General features: G+C 42.6%; 1 protein-coding gene across 6 annotated transcripts in view; it reads right to left on the reverse strand.

Annotated features, from left to right (window-relative positions):
- The window catches only part of DNAJC13 (DnaJ heat shock protein family (Hsp40) member C13), a 161,414-nt gene that overhangs the window by 108,168 nt on the left and 27,818 nt on the right, over positions 1-25,428 (reverse strand). For 5 of the 6 annotated variants that reach the window (XR_009620597.2, XM_060683675.2, XM_087892517.1 and 2 more), the window contains exons 5-15: positions 24,978-25,019; positions 14,144-14,344; positions 13,548-13,754; positions 11,249-11,344; positions 10,927-11,018; positions 10,061-10,227; positions 9,866-9,945; positions 9,549-9,718; positions 5,293-5,392; positions 3,088-3,195; positions 1,414-1,569 (exon numbers count right to left, since the gene is read on the reverse strand). Coding sequence is in view for 5 of the 6 variants with exons in the window: in XM_060683675.2 (XP_060539658.1) it covers positions 1,414-1,569; positions 3,088-3,195; positions 5,293-5,392; positions 9,549-9,718; positions 9,866-9,945; positions 10,061-10,227; positions 10,927-11,018; positions 11,249-11,344; positions 13,548-13,754; positions 14,144-14,344; positions 24,978-25,019 (1,419 nt within the window). In the remaining variant the exon portion in view is untranslated. The remainder of the gene's footprint in view (positions 1-1,413; positions 1,570-3,087; positions 3,196-5,292; positions 5,393-9,548; positions 9,719-9,865; positions 9,946-10,060; positions 10,228-10,926; positions 11,019-11,248; positions 11,345-13,547; positions 13,755-14,143; positions 14,345-24,977; positions 25,020-25,428) is intronic. The other variant, XM_087892518.1, reaches the window with a different exon arrangement.

The following is a 25,428-nucleotide window of genomic DNA, read 5'->3' on the forward strand; positions in this document are numbered from 1 at the left end:
GCGGGTAGTGACGGGAGCAGCATGGCGCTCCCATGTAACACTGCTCCTGCGCGAGCTGCACTGGCTCCCGGTGGTCTTCCGGGTGCGCTTCAAGGTGCTGGTTATCACCTTCAAAGCGCTCCATGGCATAGGGCCTAGCTATCTTCGAGACCGCCTGCTGCTACCGACGACCTCCCATCGACCCGTGCGCTCCCACAGAGAGGGCCTCCTCGGGGTGCCATCAGCCAAACAGTGTAGGCTGGTGACCCCCAGGGGGAGGGCCTTCTCTGTGGGGGCACCTACCCTCTGGAATCAGCTCCCCCCAGAGATAAGGAGAATCCAGGACCTCAGTGCCTTCCGTCGTGCCCTTAAAACCCATTTTTTCAAGCAAGCCGGGCTGGCTTAAGAAGAAATTTTTAAATGTTTTTTAAATGTTTTAAATGTTTTAATGGGTAGTGAGTTTTAATTGGGCCAAATTTATATATCTTTTAATTGTTTTTTAATATTTGTCCTGCATGTTTTTTAATTCTGGCTGTACACCGCCCTGAGTCCTCATAAATAAATAAATAAATATGTTAAAACATCAAAAGCAAAGAATTGAGTCATGGAATAAAGTATAGTAGATGCCATTTACTTTTGTCCATTTTAAATTATTTCATAGCAAATTGGGATGTGAGGGAGTAGAATCCATTAAAAAAATACAAATTGTGGATTTTTCCACATAGGAGATGGATACAAGAATTATCAATGCTGGAGAAAGAAATCTACCTTCAATTTTCAGCAACAAATCAGATTTTTATTTGTTCTTGAAAAATCTAATGCAAATGTATGCAAGTTATACATTCCATTTACAATATTATTTTCCTTCTTTATAATATTCATTCTGAAGCATTTATTATTTAATTTATAAGATTGTCTATCTCACCAGGTGATTCTGGTCAGTGAATAAAGTTTTAAAATTAGAAATAATTAAAATAACACAAACATTAAAGTACACCACAGCCAAAAATTAACCACAAAACACATCTCTTATACACTTGGGGCCCCAAGCCCTGAGCAGAGAGCCACTTCTTTAAGGATTTTCAAAAAACCAGTAAGGTCAGGGCCACTGTGATCTCCAGAAGGAGAAGATTACTTAAGGGAGATGCTATAGAAGAAAAGGTACATCTAGGCCCCGCTGATTGGCATTCTTTATCCGTCAGGACCTGAAGAATGCCAGCTTGAGCAGATTGGAGAGGTAGAAACAACTGGGAAGAGACACAATCCTTCAACTAACCTAGTCCCAAGTCATGAAGTTACATGATATTTCGCATGCATATTTTTTTTGTTAGTTTGATGTAATCAAATTAAAAAGTTCAATCCATATAAAGTGTACAATTAACAATGGGAACAAAATTAAATAATTTCTGAAATGTTTCTTAACACCATATTAACCTGAAAGAGCTTGAAGAGGGTTCTTCCATTAGATGCAACCATCTCTAATAACATATCAAACTGCTGCCCTTCTGTTGTTTCACTATAAGGAGCACAAAGTGCAAAAGTAAGGAAGTCCAGAAGCGAACTAATAACTAGGGCACCTGTTCCATATTCCTAGAAATGAAAAATGTATTCATTTTAAAAGATTTCACAGAAAAAAGTTGAATACTTAATGAACTATTCTTTTTACTACAAAGGAAGATGAGCTGAATATAAGACTATCACTTTAACTCCAAAGGAACAGCAGACAGAATCAAACCTATCGCTTCTGATTCTGGAAATTTCTCTCTTTACTTCAGTAGGCATATGCTGCATGCCAGAGATAGTATTCAGCAGGTTCTGACCAGTTCTGGAGAACCAGTAGCGGAAATTTTGAGTAGTTCGGAGAACTGGTAAATACCTCTGACTGGCCCCGCCCCCATCTATTCTCTGCCTTCCGAGTCCCTGCTGATTGGGAGGAAATGTGGATTTTGCAGTATCCTTCCTCTGGAGTGGGGTGGGAATGGAGATTTTATAGTATCCTGCCATGCCCACCAAGCCACGCCTAAAGAACCAGTAGTAAAAAAAATTGAAACCCACCACTGCTGCATGCAAAAAACACATTCCAAAGAGCCCAGGTCATTAAAAAGAATAAACTCCTTATTAAAATTGTCCGTAAAAGAAATTACTTCATTTATACTGTTAAATTATGTCCAATTTATATGCACAAGCTATTGTCCTTGCTGGTCATAATTTATCTTCAAAAAGGATTAAAATTCACTCCATAAGATATTATGGTTAATTTTCAAAAAAATATCAATAAAACAATCTGTAGTGATTGCAGTTACTTCTTTGCTTTCAACAACTATATTCACCTTCTATTATACAACTACAGTACTAGGTGATATCTCATTAGGTATTTGATTTCAATTATCTCAGAATTTTTAAAAAACAGACAAGTAAGCTTTTCAGATAGGCACATTTCTAATGTTAAACATACACTGTTGGTATGCTCAGAAAACAACAATAGGAAAGTTTATCTAGTCACAAAATGGTCATATTAACAGATACTAATTAGAAAACACCTTTTTAGCAGAAGTGTATTTGATACCTTTCAGAGAAGATGAGATGGAAACCCCTAAAACAAATCTTGGAGTCATACATCAATTTATTTATAAGACACTTCAGTCTGGATGACTCCAAAACAGCTTATGATTATATATAGTTATTCAATAAAATTAAATAAATATTTCCAAGAAGTTGAATTCTTGTAGGCACATCTCTCTCAGAACAACAATTTATGCTGGCTGTTTTTACTTTGTAATATGCTAGCTTATCATTTTTTAATTTAGATAGCATTTAAAATATAAAGTCATACAGCACAAAGGGATACTCAAAGAAGTGTTTATAGATTTTTGATGCTTATGGGCACTACACAATTTACTTATCACCTGATTTTTCAAATATAATTGCAGACATAATTGTAACACAATAGAACCATAAAATCAATGTGCAGCATCTTGCCCCTTCTAAAAATTATGACGCAGTAAAACTGAAAATCTTCAAATTTCTGAGCTATCTAATCAAGAGGCCCTTTCACTGCATCTCTCAAACACATAATTTTTAAATATTTGAGTCATGTAAAACACTGACCACATGGGAATTAAATTTCTCCAACAAGTTTTCCAAGAACTTCTTTGAAGAAAGAAGTGATGCCTTGTTTAACTGTTCTTGCCTCAAGTCATAGTCATCATGCATAGGCTATGGATAAAAATATATCATTAATATAAAGATACAATTATGTAAATTGTAATGTAAAAATCATAAAAATGGAAACATATTAAGTCTCCAATAATTTTATAAAACAAATATAATATTGAAATGATGTAATACAGGCATCAATCCATCTTACATAGCAATTTTAATTCAAAATCTTTCCATTACAACTAGCACAAGATGTCAGTGAGGTCACAAGTTTAAAAACAATGCCAACTTTCTGAAATTTAACCCTAATTCCTTTAGTTTTTTTCTTCCTAGCTGCGTCCCCAAAGAGAAAGTAAAGTTGCAACCCTCTTGGCTTAATTGAAAAAAGCAAATACTTTTCTTAAAATTGCCCTCTTTTGTAGGTTAAATCATGATGATCTAACTCTGTGATGACGAACCTATGGCACGCCTGCCAGAAGTGGCACATAGAACCATTTCTCCGGGCATGCAGAGCCGTCACCCGTTGCTCTTCTGGGTTCCGGTGCATCAGGCAGCTGGTTTTCCTGCGCACGGGCATGCCGGAAACCAGAATAGCAGCCGCCCATTGAACATGCACGCTCCAGGAAGATTATCTTCCTGTTTCCAGAGTGCGCATGTGCACCGGCCAGCTGGTCTGGTTTCTGGCATGCATACACGCGAGAAGACCAGCAACAGGCACGCATATCAAAAGACACGGAGAGGGGATCCCGGTGGTCACTTCCTAAGGGAGCAGAGCAAGGTAAATCAGGGCTTCCCTCCCTCCCTGCCCACGCAGGCATCTTGCGCGGCCCCAGGCGGTCCGGACCATCGGGGGACCAGCAGCCGGGGAGGTGGTGGGCTGCCTGTGCAGATGACCCCATGGCCTGGGCTCCTCCCCGCTGGGAGCCGCCATTCCCCGGCCAGCAGCAGTGCTCTTGGGCCCACCATCTTGGCAGCACCATGCGCTGGCCAGGGAACCTCTGAACATGTAGCTTTGCCTGGGCTCCTCTACTGGCCTGCTCAGGCACATGGGGAAGCATTTGCTGGCTGGGCGGCCGGCTGCCCCGCCCGCTGCTCCTTCCCCGGCATGGGCTATGGGCGTCGCCATCTTCCCCTGCAGCAGCTAGAGAGCCCGGCTCAGCTCGCCTGACAGTGCAGCAGTGGGATTGGGTGGGGTGCCATGCTACCTGCAGCTGGGCCTGTCGCCTGATCCCCGCCACACACACTGCTGTGCCACCGGCTGAGCCAACACCAGAGAAGGAGCAGTAGGCGGGACAGCTGGCCGGCCAGCCAGCAAATGCTGCCCGTGTGCCTGAGCAGGCTGGTCGCTCTTACCCTTCCCCCTGCAGCTGCCGCTGCTCTTCTAGGCAGTGGGGCTGCGCAGGAGAAATGCTGGAATCAGCACAGCAACACCCACAGCCCAGGGGATCCGTGCGGCTGATGGAGGAGCCAAGAGGAGCATCTTGGTCCCCCTTTGACAGCGGCCACAGGGTCATCTGCGCAGGCAGCCCACCAGCACTACCACCCCACCCTCACCAGCTGTTCCACCGAACAGCGGGGAGGAGCCTAGGCAAGCCCATGCGTTTAGAACTTTCCCGGCCAGCACATGGCACTGCCGAGGTGGCGGGGCCAAAAGTGCTGCCACCGCCCGGGGAACTGCTGCCTCAACAGGGAACAGGCCGGTACCTGGTTGTCCTCTGGTAAGAGGCACGCCGGCCCTCTTGGAAAAAAAGGGGGGGCGCCTGCATAGTGCATACGCACTACGCATGTAAGGCTGCATGTGCACATTTTGTGTGGGGCGCATGCACAGGGGGAGCATGGGGAGCACGGGGGTCATGGGTGCATGCACAAATGGGGGCGCACATTGCATTATGGGTGCCGGCATGTTTGCCATTACTGATCTAACTAGTCTCTCCAAAATCCGCCCATACTGATTTGAAGATATGTTAATTGTATATGAATTACACATACTGTATAGAGGAAATTAAATTGGTGAAAGCTATTTAAATCATGTATCGGATTGTCCAGATGAAACAACACAATTGAATCCAGTTCAGCATTTTGTAAACCCCTTCATTTTAAGAATCACTTCCTCTAAATTTCATCACAAATATTCTACTATACAAAAGTACTTACACACATCAGGGCACAAAGCATATCAATGGAAGCATGCGTAACTCCATCATTGTTCCTTTTAAGAGCCTTTACTACCTTTACACCCAGGCGCTCTCGAAATCTTTCAAAACAATAAGGCAATGTATTACATATATTATCCCGATCAGTATTAAAACTCAAAATCAAACAATTCCATTAATTTGAAATGTTCAGTTCATCTTAAGTGAATAGATCTAACAACATAATATTAAACTGAAGGCAGATAGATAATAGCTCAAAAGGAAAAAGAACATTGCCATAGAAAAACATTGCATATCGATTAGCAATTAGTTCATACTAAGCTGGAGAGTTTATAGGTATATAACAAAAGTTGGCAACATTTAAGGACACAAAAATTTTTGAATAGGTAATTTTAACATTTGAATAAATCAAAATGTCTTGGAAATTTAGATAGAAGAGGAGAAATCAATTGTATACAAATGTTGCTATGGAACTAAGAAAATAACAGAATGTGAGTTGCAGTTTATTTTCCATTTACATCACAGGAGTACTATCGTTAGTAACAGGGTTTCCTTCCAATAATGCTGTGGGGACACCGTTAGAACAAGACAATATAAACTGATCAAAGCAGAGATCTTGTCCAGATAACTAGTCTATAAGCAGCATAATCCAACTTGCCTTGTACATCTAGAATTCCTGTTTCAAAATTGAGTTGGCTTGCTCTAAGCATAATGGCAAAAAGTCCCAGGAAAAGCCACAGAAAGTGATTTCCTAGAAATAGATTTTTGGTGTTTTTTTACAGATGGGAGTCAAAATTATCTACTATAGTTAAGGGCATGGGTCCTTAAACTATGGCTGCAGTCCGCATGCGACCTGCTGAAGCCATTAATCCAGCCTGCGCAGGACCATGAGGCTGCCCTGCCCTCATTGCTCTGTCCACCCTTCGGCCAAGCGCAGGACTTACTTTCGCTAGCCCCGCGGGCTGGAACTGAAAGGTAAGGCCAACAATTTTGAAGGCAGGGGAGGTGAAAAACAGGGCGCAAAGACACTCCAGGTGGAAATGGCCTGGTTTTGACCAAAAAGCGGCCTGTTTTTGGACTGCAGAATGCTGCTGGAAGCAGGGTGAAAAATAGGGCACACAGATGCCCCAGGAGGCCAAAAAATGGGCGAAAACAGCCTGTTTTTCACCTCCCCCGCCTCCAGAAGATAGATGAAGAGAGTGAGATAGACAGAGAGAAGGGGGGGGAGAGACAGAGACAGAGACACACACAGAGAGAGAGAGAGAGAGAGAGAGAGACAGAGAGACAGAGAGAGAGAGAGAAGAGAAGAGGGACAGAGAGAGATTTCTCAAGCTCCTTGGGGCTGAGAACAATTGCTACAAAACTGAGTTTTCTGAAGTGTACCACTAGACTCCTAAACAACTGAAAAAATGATCTAGTAAAAAGAAAAATCAACCAAAAGAGCAACATACAAACAAAAGCAAATAAACACCCCCCAGGAGCAAAACAAATTAAAGTTTAATTTATGTGCATTGTTTAATGGTCTGTTAAATTAGCCGTACCTGCCTAGTCACATGATCTAGCCACGCCCACCCAGCTGGTCTGGTCCCCCAACAGTCTGAGGAACCGTGAATTGCCCCCCTACTTAAAAAGTCTGAGAACCCCTGGTTGTGGGGATCAATCCAACAGGACTATATAATACTTTCAATAAAATGTTAAATATAAATAATTTAAAAACCAGAATCAACTCTACTTATTTAGCATATGGCAGCAGTCCCCAATCTTTCTTGCTCCACTGACCGTCAGCAGCTGGGGGATGATTTCATGTGGAAAATGGAAATGCTTTGCTGTTTGTGCAAATGGAGTCTTGCATGCTCGCCTGCCACTTGTACAGTTTCCAATGGACCACTGCCCAATACGAGTCTATGGACCGAGGGTCGGGGACCTCTGACGTATGGCATCTCCAGAGATCATGCAATCACTCATATACGAATTTAGTTTAAATAAAGCAGCATCAAATGTGTGTATGTGTGTGCATACATGCGCATGTGTGCATAAAAGATATGTGGACAAGAGATTGACTGGTTGGTTCACAGCGAGATGGACATGGGCTAGGGGGCTCAGCAAAACCCAGCCGATACCTGCTTGCCAGGAGACCCTATGGGGCCAAAGCCATTCTGGAGGGGTGATGAAGGGACTCTTTGTCGATCGTGAGGAAACAGCAATTTCCTCGCTTGATCCAAAGAAACCCACCTGACTGGCAGCAGAGACAACGGCCATTATGGCCAGACTGAAGCTGTGACAACTGGGACAAGAAGATTATGAGCTTGGAGCAGTTCATGAACAGAGGATTGGAACTGGATGAGACCATTTTCAACTTCTATAAAAGACTAAAAAAAAAAAAAAAGACTCCAAAACGCTGAGAAAGCGGCGAGTTAACACACAGAAATAGATTACAGACCCAAAATGAGAAACAAATTTTAATGGAAGACTATGAAGTTTTATAATATAGAAAGACTGGACTGGAACTTGTAGTACTGTGAAAAGTGATCTAATTTGTGAATAATACTGTCTGATTACTGGAAGAAATTGTATAAAGAAAAATTGGGTGTTTTTTTCCCTCTGGATCTTTTGCAAATCAGCTGTTCTATCTTTGCTTCATTTAATGCTGGAACTTAGAGCAGGGTGCCACCTACTGATGAAAGATAGATACTATATGGTGGGAAAAGATCTTGGAAAGAAGATTTTAAAAATTAGGACAGATAACAGAAGGAAAAAGAAGGAGGAGAAGAAAGGAAATAGGGAAAGCTTCTATATCTATTTGCTTTTTGGCAAATAGAAATTGGAAGTAACTGGTGAGCCTTTTGAAGATTTTCAAGGCAGTGTGGACTATAATTAACAAGAATTACCCTTGAAACTGAATACTTGACTTTGTGGATGAATGAGATTTGGGGAAAGTTGATGGGCTATTCTGGATTATTAATAATATCTGATAAAACATTCTACGAGGCAAAAAAGGAAAGAAGAAAAATTAAACAAGACTTATAAATTTGGACACCTTGGAGGGTGCAAACTGGAAAATTCTGAGGACTATACGTTTTGTAGGAACAGCTCTGGGAATGAGCAAATTTTACTGATATTGGAATTTCTGGCGTTTCTGTGCAATTGGGACATTGGGATCTTGGTGGATTATTGAGTAACTTTTAGTCTATTAAATTCACACAAAATGTCTCAACAGGGAAAAACAAATACATTTTAAAAAGAAATATTATTGATGCTTCCATGTATTCAGGAAGCTATGATAAGGAATCATAGCGAGATAATGAAATTGATGCAAGATACAAATGTGAGACTAGAAAACCCTCAGCAAATGATAATGAAAGATGAACAAAAAATTCAGAAAGCAGGAATAATTAGAAGGTGCTAAGGAAAGAATAGAGGAGATAAATCAACAAATGACACAAGTAGATAAAGATACGGAAGAGATAGTAATATTTTCTAAAATGGAGTTGGTACCCTTTAAGAGGTCAAAATACAGAAAATAAAGAGAAAAAATCTCCTAGAAGTGATGAAAGGGTTATTGATGAGTGCTCTAGAGATTCCACAGCAAGAGATAGGTGTTGAAGCAATGAAATACTTAGACTAAATATGAGTGATGTAAGGAGATACAAGATTCCAAGGGAGAAGCATGAGAGATTTGTCAATAATAAAAGTTAATAAGAGTTGAAATGGATAGATGGATAGATATAGAATATTTCTTAATACGGTTATGGCTTCACTAAGGGTTAGAAAATAGAGGTAGAAAGTAGAAATTGGTAAAATAATATTTATGTATACTGATACATAATAGAATACATTATAATTACTATGTGTACATAAATGTTAGAAGTTGAAATATTATGTATACCTAAACAGTATTATTATTGTTAATAGTATGGGTATAAAGTATATCGACCAGACAATACACTGTTCACTAAGCACTTACGGATGTTAAAGAAAAAACTATAAATAAAATTATATATATATAAAAGATATGAGGACTATACATATATATTAAATTAAGATAAAATTATAATAAGATCATCATCATATGGAGGCATAGAACTACAATGGGATAGATGTTATAATTTAACTCTATTGACTGCTGCTTTTTGACAGATCTTTGTATTTGGGATTAAAGGAACAACTTTCTCTACTTTTACTCCAGTGCAAGCTAGAGATGTAATTACATCCATATATTGTGGAAGACACAATATATATTGAGATTCAAATACTTACTTTGGAAGTTGTGTGAAAGCAAGAAATCCAGCTTTGGAGGCAACTAATCTTCTAACAGCTTGGAATTGGCTTTCAAGTTCTGCAATAGATGCTGTAATGTCACCTTCTTGGGAGAGTAATGCTGTTATAGCATTATTTATTAGCTTTTCTTTGTTTTCAGAAAAGAGACCCTGAAGAAAGAAAGAAAGAAAGAAAGAATAAAAGAAAGAAAGAAAGAAAGAAAGAAAGAAAGAAAGAAAGAAAGAAAGAAAGAAAGAGTTTCACCAGCAATAAAAAGAATATGAAAAGAGGGATTGATGTGTTTATTTTCAACTTACATCTTGTGTCACTGCATGAAGAACTCCACTGTATGAAATGTTAGAATTAAATCTAAAGACAGCATCTGCAAAATTGCCATCTGCAATAGAACAAGTAGGAAGCAAACAGTTAAAAAGTTAGGTTTTCTTTCTGGATCTGCAGGAAGACCACAAACCAATTTATAAAGCAATATAAATCCCAAAGAGAACACTTACTTGGAGGTGCTGCCAAAAATCTTAGATGAAGGCTTTCAACTTCCTCATCTACTGGCATACTCAAAAGGCCCCATCGCTGCCCTTTTTCTGTTGGTGTCATTTTCACACAAACATCCCTATTACCAGATGCTCTTACTCCATCCAGCAAACTGGCTAACAGTGAATCCCTAGGAAAATTATTTAATTTTTAGCTAATATTGTCATGAACAGCAAAAGCATGATGCTTTTCTACTGAATTGTATAAAATATGATGAGGCAGCATTTGCAAACATAACATGTCCCATAATATACATATCAATTTGGCTACATCTGAAACCACATCACCCATCTGTCTCATGTCTGTCAGGAAGATGGAATAAAGAAACACATTTTCCAAAATTGACATGTGAGGAATAGATAAACAGTTCAAGACATAACAGGAGACAAATGAACAATTAAATGTATTGCTTGAGGCAAAGGAGTTGAAGAGATAATGGACCATATTCTATTTCCTCAATGTCTATATTTATTTGAAAAAAACATGCCTTGGGTAAGTTAGCTCCCAAAATGGACAGGATTGATTTGTTTTCCTTGAGTATTAGAAGATTTATTTTATTTTAGATACACTTTCAGTTATTAACCTGTAGTAAAGCTTATTTTCTAGATTACAATTTTAATTGTCTCTAATTTTTTCAGGATTTGCTAAGGGAATTTAAAAACTAGTGTCTTTTCTTACTAATATAAAAACATAAGCTATATATCTGAAAAATTATAAGTAACTATTTAATTTTGAAAAGTAAAATAAGTAATATATGGTGTATGTAAGAATACTACCTAAACTGACATACCAACAAAGTAATTGATAATTCAATAATATTTTAAAATACCTCTCTGTTGAAGAGTATTTTCGGATTTGTCCCTTGATAAATTCTATGGTAAAAAGCTGTGGATTTTCAGAATCGCATACTAGCGCAAATACCTTTAAAGAAAGAGTTCGTCAAATAGAACTTGTCACACTAAATCTATTATTCTATACATATTTAAATACCACATTACAAATGCCAATATTTCATAATCTTTTCTAAATTTTAATGTAATTTATGAACTCACAAATTATGTGTATTAGAGTTTCTAAATGAGTGAATCTTGAAGTGAAGCTGATTGTCAGGTTATGCTTCTGTGATTTATTAAACTTCAATTACTTCTTACCTCTCCTAAAGGTTTTAGTGTTGCAATATTGTATGTAGCTGGGTCACGTTCCACCAGGCATGTTTCTGTAAGAGCTAATATCCGTTTCACTGGTTCCTTGAAAAAAAGACATATTTTACTTAATTAATCATGCAATTAACCATGCCATTAAACAGAAATTATAAACCAGATTAAACAGAATAAATTAAACACTAAACTCTCCTTATGCAGGTAATCTTCTCCTTATAACCATTTTAAGTTATGATGTTATTGAAATAATGCTTACAACCGATCCTTTATTATGAATATAGCATCCTTGGACTGTATTATTTAAGGAAATGTATGCTATAAAATAAGTGGGTTTACTATTCCTATAAGAATTGAACAACTGTAACACCACAAAATTAATTAATTTGATGATGGATACAAAAACAGATGACAAAGGGAAGGGGTTTAATATAGAATAGAAGGGAAAAATGGAATTTGGTTAAAATTAGAGATGAAAATGAAGGGTAATATTGGTAAAAAATAGATGAAAATAAATACTATGACAAAAAGGAGATATAGAAATTGTAATTTTAGCTGAAAGGACTAAAAACTGTTTAAATTTGTTAACCGGCCAAATATTCTATTCAGCAAAAATACATTGTATGTTTGTGTAAAAAAAAAAAAAAAAAACTTTTTATAAAAAAAATTCAGATGCTTAGCAATTGGCATGTTATTTATGATTCATAAATAGCAGTTGCCAAGCATCTCAGTTGGAGCATTCGATGGTCACATAATCATCATTTGCAACCTTCTCATGGATCTGCTGACAAGCAAAATAAATAGGAGAAGTTGGATTTCTTAATAATCCTGGTGATTTGCTTAAAAAACTTGATTAAAAAAGGCATAAAATTAGGCACAACTCACTTAACAACTGTATCACTTAACAACGGAAGTCTGGGTCTAATTGTGATTGTAAGCCAAGTACTATTACTGTATTAAGATGTTTAATGTTAACATATGTTGAGGTCCATGAACTACATAAATGTATGCAAATGAAATGCAGGTTCCTTAAGATTCTTGACATATTTTTATTTTTAATTATAATACAAAACTGCTGTAGAGATTGATTTTTCACATGTATCCAGAAACTGTTAGAAAATAGCAAACAGACTTTGACTCAAATACAGTTAATGTTAACTGTATTAACTGTACAGTTAATAAAATAGCTTATCTGGATCTCTTGATCAACCAAAAAGCAAGACAAAGTTGGTACTGCTAATGAGTTTAGTTCAAATGTATACCAAGTAAAGAAACTGTACACTAAACACTTTTGATACATATCAAGCCTTTAAAACTTGTTCTAAAAACAGTTGTTCAATTAAAATAGTAAAAAAGTAGCAAACAATGCATATGTCTGTTATCTTTTAATTAAAAGTTTTAATTAAAAAGTTTTTTTCATCTCAGTGCTAATTCAACATTTTGAAAGTTCCTACATTTCACTTCTGTGAAATTATATATTTATGCCAGCATTTATATACCTTTTTCCTCATGAGACACCATTTATTGTAACATTGCACACTAAATGAAACATATTAGGTAATACCTAATATATATATTATATATTTATAAATTACATACAACATTTTCATTCCTTATTTTAAAGAACGGCAAATAGTTTTTAATAATAAGTACAAGAAAATATATAAACCAGTGAAAGTTAGTATACATTCTTCAATGTGAAGAAAACTAGGCACAAAGCTTTGTTGCTCAGCCACATGGTGCAATTCTGAAAGCAGCCACCAATCGGCAAATTGATTTCTGGTAGCTGTAAACACTGCTGCCATTTTCAGAATTGCACGACGTGGCCACGCAATGAAGCAACCCATTCCAATACTCTGGAAGGTCTCAAAGTTCTTGAAAAGATGTGAAGAGGAAAATTGTCTAAGGACCTGGTGGGAGGGGAAAAGCCTGAAGGACCAAGTGGGGAAGGAAGTGGAGTACAGATATCTCAGAGATAGAGGTGGCCTTGGAGGTCCAGGACAGGTGGAGACACCCTGTGCTCCACTTAACAACATGTTTTTTAATAGGAAGCGCAGGAGATGAGAATCATTAAGCGAGGCCATTCTTGCTTAATGGCAGTCCCAACATGCTACCATAACTGGCAGGCTTCACTAAGGTCCTATTTTGTCTGTAGTTTTATAGAAGGCACGAAGTTATAGACTTCTACAAAGATTGAATTATTACAAAGTTGGATAGGGAAAAATAAATGATAGCAATGAACAAGCATATATAAAAAAGAGTACTTGTAGATCTTGCAGATTATAGATCTTACCGCATGCCTTGGAGATATCTTTTGGACCACAAATTCTGCTAAAGATGTAATATATTCATCACTGCTGTATTTCCCAAAACGAAGACTCAAATATTGTTCAAATTCTAAAGGCTCCTTTCGGGTTCTCAAGGAGATGCCAATGTAATTGCCAGCATGTTCGATTGCACTTTTAATAATGTCTTCCCTTTGCTCAGAAGCAAATAAATGCTGCAAATTTCAATAAATTCTTTGATATGAATATTCTAAGAATATTGCTAAATCTGAAAGACTTTATAGTTTTAAAGACAATGTGGTCTGTAATATTAAAAAATGTGTATAGCATCACTTACAATATTCATTGCTCCATTATCAATACTGAGTTAAAATAGTCTAAGGAAATATTGTTTTCTTTCAAAAAATAAAAGTTGTAAAAGTATTGTATTAGACTATTAATAGATAATTAATAGACTATTATTTAGTCAATTACAGTAATTAAATTCAAAATTTTATTTAGGTAATTATGACATAATGTATACCAAAATCTCATTTTTTAAGATCAATCAAACAAATATATTAGATGTTAAATATAGGTAAAGTAGGTATTTTATAATACTTACTAGTCTACTAAATCCTCCATAAATTATACAAAACCCTCCTGGATAATCAGACAGATCAACAAATCCTTCAATATATCTATAGTCATAAGAACACAGGATTTTATTTGTTGTAGGATTAATTTGGTCAAAGCCTCCCGGAGTCACTTCTAGAATTACAGGTTTCCTTGAATCACTCCAGTGGTGCTTATAACTGTTGTATCTCTATGATAAAAAAGGAGTAGTTTAAAAATGTAATATAACAATTCTATTAGGTGAAAAAAGTATAAACATATTCTGTGAATGCTGATGGTTTCAGTAGATCAAATCTAACAAGCACACTAGGGCTTCTTCATAGACTATATTTTCCTTCAGAGATCAAACCATAAAACAAAAGCAGGAAATTTGTTTCAGAATGAAGCCAACAAGATTCACTATCTAATTCTATATAATGGTTTCTGTATACCAGAAAAATAGGATCAACAGTGATCCCAAGACTATGTACAAACAGTGAAATATTACATATGTAACATTCATTCATTCATTCATTCATTCATTCATTTATTCATTCATTCATTCATTCATTTGCAAGTATTTATATGCCGTCCTTCTCCCGAAAGGACTCAGGGCGGTGAACACAGGTAAAAACAAATAAACAGATAAAAACATACAATAACCCAATTAAAATCAGTTAAGATCGAATGATAATAAATAATAACACTCAAGAATCTAAATCAGCCTATTTGTTGGAATAGCCAAGTCTTCAGGCCCCGATGGAAGGAACGGAGATCAGGTGCCGTCCGGAGCTCGGTGGGTAACTCATTCCAGAGGGCAGGGGCGCCCACAGAGAACGCCCTACCCCTAGATGTCGCCAGACGACATTGTCTGGTCGAGGTACCCTGAGGAGAGCAGCCCTGTGGGAGCGGACAGGACGGTGGGAGGCAGGCAGGAGATGGTCCTGCAAGTACCCTGGACCTAAGCCATGTAGGGCTTTATAGGTGAGTACCAGTACCTTGAAGCGGATCCAGAGGACCACCGGTAATCAGTGCAGCTCGCGCAGGAGAGGTGTTACATGGGAGTAACGAGGAGCTCCGGTAACAACCCACGCGGCCGCATTCTGGTCCAGCTGGAGCCTCCAGGGGTACCCCAAGGGCAGCCCCATGTAGAGGGAATTGCAGTAATCCAAGCGGGAAGTAACCAGGGCATGAGTGACCGTGCAAAGGGCATCTTGGTCCAGGAAAGGGCGCAACTGGCGCACCAGGCGAACCTGTGCGAAACTCCCCCTGGTCACGGCCGTCAAATGATCTACTAGAGACAGCCGAGAATCCAGGAGGACACCCAAGTTGCGGGTCCTTTCTACCGGGGCAAGTACCTCCCCCCCTGTCAAAAGTGATGGGACCTCTGAAACATGAGGTGCTGGCATCCACAGCCACTCAGTCTTGGAAGGGTTGAGTCTGAGTCTGTTCCTCCCCATCCAGGCCCGCACCACCTCCAGGCAATGGGACATCATGGAAAGGGCATCACTGGGGTGGCCTGGGGTGGAGATGTACAACTGAGTATCATCCGCATACTGATGATACGTCACCCCAAAACCACGAATGATTTCACCCAGCGGCTTCATATAGATGTTAAAGAGTAGGGGGTAGAGAACCAACCCCTGAGGTACCCCACAAGTTAGGGGCCTTGGGGTGGATCTCTGTTCCCCCACCCATACAAACTGCGAGCGACCTGAGATGTAGGAGGAGAACCACTGTAGAACAGAACCTCCCACCCCTAACCCCCAAGTCGCTGCAGTAAGATACCATGGTCGGTATCGAAAGTCACTGAGAGGTCAAGTAGGACCAGGATGGAGGAACAACCTCCATCCCGGGCCCGCCAGAGATCATTCATCAGAGCGACCAATGCTGTTTCCGTGCTGTACCCGCACCGAAAACCCGACTGGTACAGGTGTAGGTACTCCGTTTCCTCCAGAAACTGTGGGAGCTGTTGTGCCACCACGGTCTCAACAACCTTCGCTATAAAGCGGAGGTTGGAGACAGGCCGATAGTTATTAAGTGAGTCTGGATCCAGGGCAGGCTTCTTAAGGAGGGGTCGAAGCACCGCCTCCTTAAGAGAGGCGGGGAAGATCCCCTCCCTCAAAGAAGAATTGACAATTGCCTGGATCCAGTCTCCAGGCACCTCCCAGGCAGCTGAAACAAGCCAGGAGGGACACGGATCCAACAAACTCGTGGAGGCACCCAGTCTACCCACAATCCTGTCCACTTCATCGATGGAAACAGGGTCAAACTCAACCCAGATGCTACTCCCAAGACCTACCCCAGTCTCCCAAGTGGATTCCGCCCAGTCGGAGTCCAATCCAATCTGGATCTGAGCGATTTTATCATGCAGAAACTGTACAAAATCCTCAGCTCTGCCCTGCAAAGGGTCTTCCCTCACTCCCTGATTGAGGAGGGAGCGGGTCACTCTAAACAGGGCCGCTGGGCGGTTTTCTGCAGATGCAATGAGAGTGGCGAAGTGGTCCCGCTTCGCCGCTTTCATCGTCACAAGATAAGACTTAATGTGGGTTCTTAACTGTGTTCGATCAGATTCAGACCGGGAGGACCTCCAACACTCCTCTAGGCGTCTTTTCCGACGCTTCATTTCCCGGAGCTCCATGGAGAACCAGGGAGCCACCCGGGATCTGCGTTGGGTCAGAGGCCGCAAAGGTGCGATTCGATCCAAGGCGCCGGCTGCCGCCCGTTCCCAGGATGCTACCAGCGCCTCAGCCGAGTCGCGGGATTGAGAGGCGGGGAATGTCCCAAACTCCGTCAGGAACCTCTCAGGGTCCATCAGGCGCCTGGGGCGGAACCATCTTACTGGCTCCGCCTCCCAGCGGCGAGGGTTGGTGGATTGAAAGTTCAGGCTAAGGAGGGAATGGTTGGTCCATGACAGGGAGGCAATGGAGAGTTCCCCCCTACCCCGACCATTTATCCACTGCCCAGAGAGAAAAACCAGGTCAAGTGTGTGACCTTCCCTATGAGTTGGGCCCTGAACAACCTGAGTCAGGTCCATGGTCCATTAAAATCTCCCACAACCAAAAGGTTGGGTTCAACTGCCACTTCGGCCAAGACATCGAGCAGTGCGGGCAGGGCTGTGGCCACGCAGCTGGGAGATAGGTACATGACCAACAAGCCTGACTGAACTCCAGGGTCCCATTTCAATAGGAGAGACTCACACCTACTTATCTGAGGGACAGTGACCTCCCTAGGACTAAGACTTTCTCTAACAACCACCGCCACCCCCCCGCCCCTTCCCTGGCGTCGCGGCTGGTGCAGCACACGAAAGCCCGGGGGGCATAAATCAGCGAGAGGAACTCCCCCCTCTTGCCCCAGCCAGGTCTCCGTGATACAAGCCAGGTCCGGCCCCTCCTCGTCAATAAGATCTCATACGAGGAGGGCCTTCTTTGCAACGGACCTGGCATTCACATACACCAGCCAGAGTCCAGGGTCCCCCACTCTCGCACACCCCAGGGAAGCAGGATGAGCAGTAGGAGCGGGAACGCACCACCACCTGAATACAGTGGGTGAGGTGTCCCCGCCCCCTACTCCCATTCCCTCTGCCCCACCCCACCATCACAGGTATAGAGTGTCCCTCCTCTTTCCAAGCTTCATCTTAGCCCCCATCCCCGTCCAACCCATCCAACCCGTCGTGACCGTCCGACTGGCAAGGCTGCAGATCCTTAAGAGGCCCCCCAGCCTCATTATTTACATTAAATACCACCTCCCGGATCTCCTTAAAATTGACTCTAAAAATCTATTTAAAAAGCCCCATAACCCTCGTTTCTTAGCTTAGTTATAATGTGCATTTATATTGTTTCTTATAGACAAGTTCTTTGTGTAGAGAAAAAATATGTAACAAATGAAACAGATGTAAATATAGCTTAAGAATATTTTTATTCTAAGTTGAATAGCAAACATGAGTGTACATATATAATGGCAAACATGAGTGTACATATAAGGAAAGAACTGAATCTTAATTTTTATACTTTATTATGCATTCATTTATAATGAATATATTTTTTTATCCACAAAGAACAGAAGATGAAAAAGAACACAAGTGAAAAAATGGAACGGATGTTGTCTTACCTGAACGTCCCTTCTATGTGCGCTGCTTAAGAATCCAAAAGAATGGGTTATTCTTAGTCTGTTAGCCAGAGACTGAATGAATATATCTTTAAATCTTTTTGACTCCATCTCCACCGACGGGCTGAGGTTCAGTTTTGTTCACGAAGGAAGAGAAAGGAAGAAAGTCCAGTAGAGCCATCCGGAACAGAGGAGCAGAAGCCGGCCAGGGCGGGTTGGATTCTCAAGCAGCACGCATAGAAGGTACGTTCAGGTAAGACAATGTCCGTTCTCCAGCGTGCTGCTTGGAGAATCCAAAAGTGTGGGATATATCCAAGCAAGTACTAAGAAGGGAGGGAGGCTGAATGCTCCCGGGTGGCCGACATAGAATGGACCGTTTGTAACACCTGCCGTCCGAAGGACGCCTCAGCCAAGGCAAAGGAGTCAACCTTGTAATGGCAAATGAACAGTGTAAGTGAAGTCTAAGTGGCCGCCCTGCAAATGTCGATCACAGAAGCCTGGGTAGCCCAAGCCGCAGTGGTGGAAGCACTCCTTGTCGAGTGCGGTAGAATCCTACCTGGCAGGGGTTTATTCCTGAGCGCGTACGCCTTGCATATGTACGCCTTAAGCCAGGGGCCGATGGTAGAAGAAGGGACCTTCTTGTCCATTGATGCAGGGAGGAAAGAGATGAAAAGCACCTCAGATCTCTGGAAAGGAGCAGTCCTTTTAATGTACCTGTGGAGGGCCCTCCTGACATCCAAGGTATGCCACTGTGCTTCCAGTCGATGTTGCGGGCCTGGGAAGAAATCAGATAACATCACTTCTTGGGCACGATGGTACAATGAGTTGACCTTGGGCAAAAAGGAGGGATCCATTTGCAGGACTACTCTGTTCGAATGGAAGATACAGAGGTCCCACCGCATAGACAGGGCAGCAATCTCAGAGACTCTTCGTGCAGAGGTGATTGCTACCAGGAAAGCAACTTTCAGAATCAGAAACCGGAGGCTGATGGACCCCAAAGGTCCGAAGGGGGACAACATGAGCGTTTGGAGAACGAGGGAAAGGTCCCACATTGGATAGCAGTGGACAACGGGAGGACAGAGATTGGCGGCTCCTCTAAGAAAATTATAAATCTTCAGGTGCTGGGTAATGGGGTGATCAACAGTACCCAGTAGGACCGTGTGCAAGGCTGTCACTTGCCTGCGAAGAGTATTCGGGGCAAGATCTTTGTCAAAGCCGTCCTGGAGGAATTCAAGGATATCTGGCACGGAAGCCAAGGTTGGATCGATGTGCTTCCGGGAACACCACAAGCAAAATGCCCACCATATGGCATTGTAGATCCGGTTCGTAGAGTCACGCATGGAAGCTTGAATGGTGGAGATCACCAGCCCTGAATGGTTGTCCTTCCTCAGGAGGATCCTCTCAACTCAGACGGTCAACTGGAGCCACTGAGGTTCTGGATGCAGAATGATCCCCTGGCTGAGAGAGATCCTGTCCCGGGGAATCCTCCAGGGACGGGCGACAGACTCACCAGGTCTGCATACCACGGACGCCACAGTCAATGGGGGGCGACCAGAAGGACATCTGCCCCCTCCGCCAGGATCTTGCGCACCACCCTTGGGATGAGTGGGAGGGGCGGGAATGCGTACAGCAGGCCCAGCGGTCAAGGACACTGGAGCGTGTCGACTCCTTCCGACGCCGGACATGGGAGAAGAAACGGGGAAGTTGAGTGTTGTTGGGGTGTGCAAAGAGGTCCAGAATCGGGCATCCAAAGCGGTGCCACAGCTCCTGGAATAGAGTGGGATGGAGACGCCACTTCGACTGATCTATCTGAGTCCGGCTCAACCAATCTGCCTGGATATTGGTTGAGCCGGAAATGTGTTGTGCCGTGATCAAGAGTATGTGCCTCTCAGCCCAGGACAGCAGCCTCGCAGCCTCGTCCATGAGTGGTCTGCCCTCACGGTTCACATGTGCTTTCATGGTCACATTGTCTGTTAAGATTAGCACATGTTAGCCTGCAACGTCAGAGTTGAAATGTCGGAAGGCCAGATGAACTGCCCACAGCACCAACCAGTTGATATTGTTTTGGAGATCCACTGGAGACCAGCGACCCTGAGCCACTCTGAAGAGAAGGTAAGCGCCCCAACCCATCAGACTCGCATCTGTTATAATGGTGACGCATTGTGGTTCTTGGAAAACGCAACCCTTTCTTATGGCCATAGAAGTCCACCAACTGAGAGACAGGCAGACCGACCGTGGAAGCAGCACCTTTGCTCTGGAGCTGCTGCGAAGTGACCTCTGATACGGGAGCAGGTACCATTGTAATGGTCGGGCATGGAGAAGTGCCCACGGGATTACTGCAATGCACAAGATCATCTTCCCGAGCAGCTGAGACAAAAGGAGCAGGGGAACTGATCTAGAGGAGAAGACCTGAGATACTAAGGTCATGATTCTGAGGCGACGATCTGAAGACAGGAAGACTTCTCCCCTGACAGAGTCTATCACTGCACCGAGATAGCGGATGCGAGTGGTAGGTTGTAGATGGCTTTTCTCCAGATTCAGGGGAAAACCCATGGAGTTGTAAAGTGTGACGCACCGTCACCAGGTCTCGTAGAACTTGTGAGGCCAGGTCTCGTGAGATGGCGACAGAATTAGAATTTTGTCCAAATAGCAAACAACTCTGATGGGAATTTGCCGGACGGTGGCGGCAACTGCCGTAAAAAAGTTTCATGAAGGTCCTGTGGGCCGATGACAGGCCGAATGGCATGGCACGGTATTGAAAAAGCCGATTGGCATAGGTGAAACACAGGAACCTTCAATGAGACGACCATATTGGAACATGAAGATAGGCCTCCTTGAGGTCTATTGACATCATGAAGTCCGCCTTCCTGATGCAACCCAAAATCGACTTGAGGGATTGCATTTTGAATTGGTGATGCACAACAAGCTTGTTTAGTTCCTTTAGATCCAAGATCCCCCTCCAGCCCCCCGAACTTTTGGGAACGAGGAAAAAGATGGAGTAGAAACCTGTCCCATGATATTCCATGGGGACCGGCTCTATGGCGCAAATATCCAGGAGGTGCTGGATTTCTGCGTCCATTAAGCTTCTTTTGTCCAGGTTGGCTGAAACCGGGCACTGGATGTAATGGTTGGGAGTGCTGGAGGAGAATTCCAAGGTGAGGCCCAGCCTCAGTGATTGTAGGATCCATGCGTCTGTTGTGGACAGCTCCCATTGGTGAAGGAAGTGATGGAAGCGGCCGCCGATGGAGTAGGTGGGTTGGCAGTCACTTGCCCTGCCTGAAGGGCCAAGTGCCTGACCCTCTAAATGGTCCCTTGGTCTGGGGCTGGTGTCTACCCCAATCTCTAGAGAAGGACCTGTCAGATGGCCGGTCGAACCCCTGGGAGCAAGGTCTGTAGGTCTGGGACCCGCTGGGTCCAGGCTCAGTCTGAAAGGCATGTATGGAGTATGCCTGCGATCAGCCCGTCTGTAAGAAGATGGCATAATTTTTCATTTATCTTTGTCTCCACCAATATAAGGTCCAAGGCATCCTCGAAAAGGGTGGAACCCTTGTATGGTGCCAATGAAAGGTGCCACTTGGATTTCATGTCTGCCCTCCAGTGACATAACCAAATTCTGCATCAGCAGAATATTTGGTGGCTGCCACTAGTTTGTTGATATCTTGTTGTAGCCTCGTGTCATCTTGGGGGAGGCGTTCTTGAAGTTGACGCAGCCAAATCAATGATGCTCGATTAAAGAATGATGCTGAAGTAGCAGCCCTAATAGCCCATGCTGCTGCTTGGTGGGTCTTGTGGAAGGTGAGCTCAGCTTTACGGTCCTCCGTCCGCAAGCCATCTGCGATATCATTGGTCAGGATAGTCGAGGAGGTTAGGCTGGCCACAGGCACATCAACTGACGGTAACTGAAGCAAACCTTGAAGACTTGGAGCAGAGTAATATAACTTTTTATCGTGGCCATTAGGTGCCGCTAGTGAACCGGGCAAGCTCCATGGCTGTTGAATCACTTCTGAGAAAAGTTGAGGACAGGGAATAAACTCCTGCTCCGTCTTGGGAACTGTAAACAAGACGTCATGGGGATTAGACGACTCCTGTCAATCAGGTTGACTTTCGGACTCAGCCAAACAAGTGGTGACTTTAGCCTTATGTAATAAGGACTTAAAGAGAGAAGTACGGAAGAGGCTGGTAAATAACGGTCTGTCAGGCTCCAGGCCTTCGTCATCGGAAAATTCCATGGCCTCACGGTCGTCATCATCTAGCAAGGAATCCTCGCTATGGATTGACTCCTGCTGAGAAGATCCATCATGTTCAAACCCGCCAGACGGTTGGGCGAGAGTCTGGGAGGCCATTGGTACAGAGGGAAACTGGATGCCTTGGTGATGTCCAGTTGATAGGATCTTGGAAATTGTCTCAGACACTAAGGCCTGAATGTTATAGGACAGAGTCGGATGCAATCCTTTCCCAGCACGGAGCCCCGCGGCTGTGGGGGTAAAGGTTGCTGTCGGGGCAGAAGATAGCGACGGAGGTTGGTTTTGACCCATCACTCCAGGTCCTGTAGATAAGGAAGGCTGAGAGGGATGTGGTCCCCCATTACCTGTAGACTAGAGGAGAGCAACAGGAGAGGATGCACCCTGTGCAGATGTTGGCAGAGGGTGGGGGCTCAGATCAGTATCTGGAACAGCCGTGGAAACTGTAGAGGCCTCCTGATGACCAGAATTACTGGACTTCTTGCGAGCCAAGGCAAACTGCCTTTCTAAGGCTCAATGTCTCCTAGTATTCTTGGCATCCGCCGAGGAACACACGGAACCCTGGGAAGAAGTGGCTTGTCAATGGCAGGAGCATGTTTGGTGCCCTTCTTGGTTCCTTTGTGCGCAGACTTGGCGTGCTTTTGAACCCTCAGGGGACTGTAGGTGTGCTCAAGATCTGAGGAAAGCTCGGAATCAGCCATGAATATTTAATTGTAAGTTAAATCTTTATGGTATGGTATGGTATGGTATGGTATGGTATGGTATGGTATGGTATGGTATGGTATGGTATGGTATGGTATGGGTATGGGTATGGGTATGGGTATGGGTATGGGTATGGTATTGGTATTGTATTTTGATGAAATCAGAACTCACAGTCAAAAATGTTTCCACTTGGATCAATTCAGCTAGAAGACTCTGACGCTAACAGCAAAGCATCCCTAGAGCGCTCAGAGATGATAACTGCAAATGACAGTCAGTGATGAAATGGCTGATCCAGTCCTCAGTTAATGACGGGCGGAGGAAAGAATCCGTGCCCCTGGCTCTGCTTCGCTAAATGTTCCTGGAGAAGGACACAAGAGCTTGGCGGCTCCTCCGTGTCCCAGCAACTCGAGCTGCAACAATGATAACGTGAGTAGAAATTGTCCCTCAGCGCCTTCACGGTTAGCCATTGATAAACAAAATGGCGCGAGAGCAGGAAAGGCCCTCCAGGGCCTCCGCAGTCCCGTCAGCGAGTCAAAAGCACACAAACGCTAAATAGCGGTCAAAGCGCAACAAAGCCAACATGATACTTAGAGTGTGCCGTGGCAGACCCGGGCAGTGACTCTGAAGCTGCCCTGCGAGTCCGTGGAGCTGAATAAGCGGCGGTTGTGCCGGCAAGCCGGGGAACCAGTGCACACACCAGCGGCAGATTTGTAAGCAAGTGGAGATGTCCAAAGGGACAGAGCTCCGCAGCACTGCCTCTGAAGGAACGAGCGGTGGGAGCCGGCCTGGAGCCCCAGGAACGAGTCACCGACCGCCAGCAGCGGAGGAGGATCGATCGAACAGTCCAAACTCCTCAATCACAATACGATACAGCTCCAATGAGAAAGGAAATAAAAGTCAAGGGATGTTGAAGAATCCAAAGTCGTGAGTGGAATTTCTGTCAAATTTCTAGCAGAGGAAATCCAAATCAGTCTCTGTAGCCTGACTGAGGGAAGAAAACTGAACCTCAGCCCGTCGGTGGAGGCGGAGTCAACAAGATTTAAAGATATATTCACTCAGTCTCTGGCTAACAGACCAAGAATAACCCATGTTTTTGGATTCTCCAAGCAGCGCGCTGGAGAATGTTGCATAACAAAATGTTTCACACAGTGAAAAAATACGCTTCAAAAATATGCTTCAAATAAATTGGCTTCAATGCACTGAAAACTCAAAATATAATTACAACCCATCTTTTGATTAAAAATTCTAAAATACAGTCTAAAACACACTAAAGCTAAATTACTTCCTCAGATACAACAATATTTGGATTTTTTCCCACCTTTTGCAGAACAACGCAATCACATGGCAACTATCAGAGTAGAGTAATAGCTGACAGGAAGGAAGAGAAAATGAAAATTCTACTGCTACTTCTTTTGTGGTCAGTAGTTGAGATCAGATTTGTGCTTATCTTTCCCTGAGATATTGCCTTCAAGACAGAGATTGTTTTCAAGTGACATATGTTCTTCTACCTCAGTGAGTGTTTCAAACCTATCAAATTTAAGCCTGTGGACTTCAACTCCTAACTGTTGGATAATTCTGAGAGTTGAAGTCCATACAACTTAAAGATGCCATGTTTGAAAAACATTGCTTAGAAGAAGGCCCCTCTTCCTCTGCTACTTCCAGAACGCTAATTTATCCTTACCATACTTATATTGTAATCTAATTTAATCTATCTATGAGAATTTCAGCATGAAAGGAAATCTAAGCAAGTAATTAACTAATATTTTCTTATTCAAAACACAAAAAAATACTTGCCCTTCCTGTGATTTTTCCTTCAGCAAAATCAGTTCTAAATCGCTGAGACAGAAAGGAAAGAAAAGTAATCAACAAAAGATGCACAAAGAAATTATATTACATGGGGAAATGTGTGCCTTATATTGTATAACATAAACCAATGCTCATTTTAGCCATGGCTTGCTAGACAAGCTAGAGCTTTGGTTTGTAGGGACATCATCATCATCATCATCATCATCATCATCATCATCATCATCATCATCACTCGGAACAGCTTACATCCTCCAATGATACCTTAACAGTTCCTAGGTCCTTCGTTAGGACTCGAGCTGCTGAGCTATTAACCAGCCTCAAAGGTTGTGAATCTCACTAAAGATTAAATAATAATAATAATAATAATAATAATAATAATAATAATAATAATAATAAGTGGAATTACTGGGACATAATAACAATTTGCTGTTTTGCTTCT

This window comes from Pantherophis guttatus, chromosome 4 (genome assembly GCF_059756535.1).
Source record: "Pantherophis guttatus breed Tessera chromosome 4, ASM5975653v1, whole genome shotgun sequence".
Lineage (NCBI taxonomy): Eukaryota > Metazoa > Chordata > Lepidosauria > Squamata > Colubridae > Pantherophis > Pantherophis guttatus.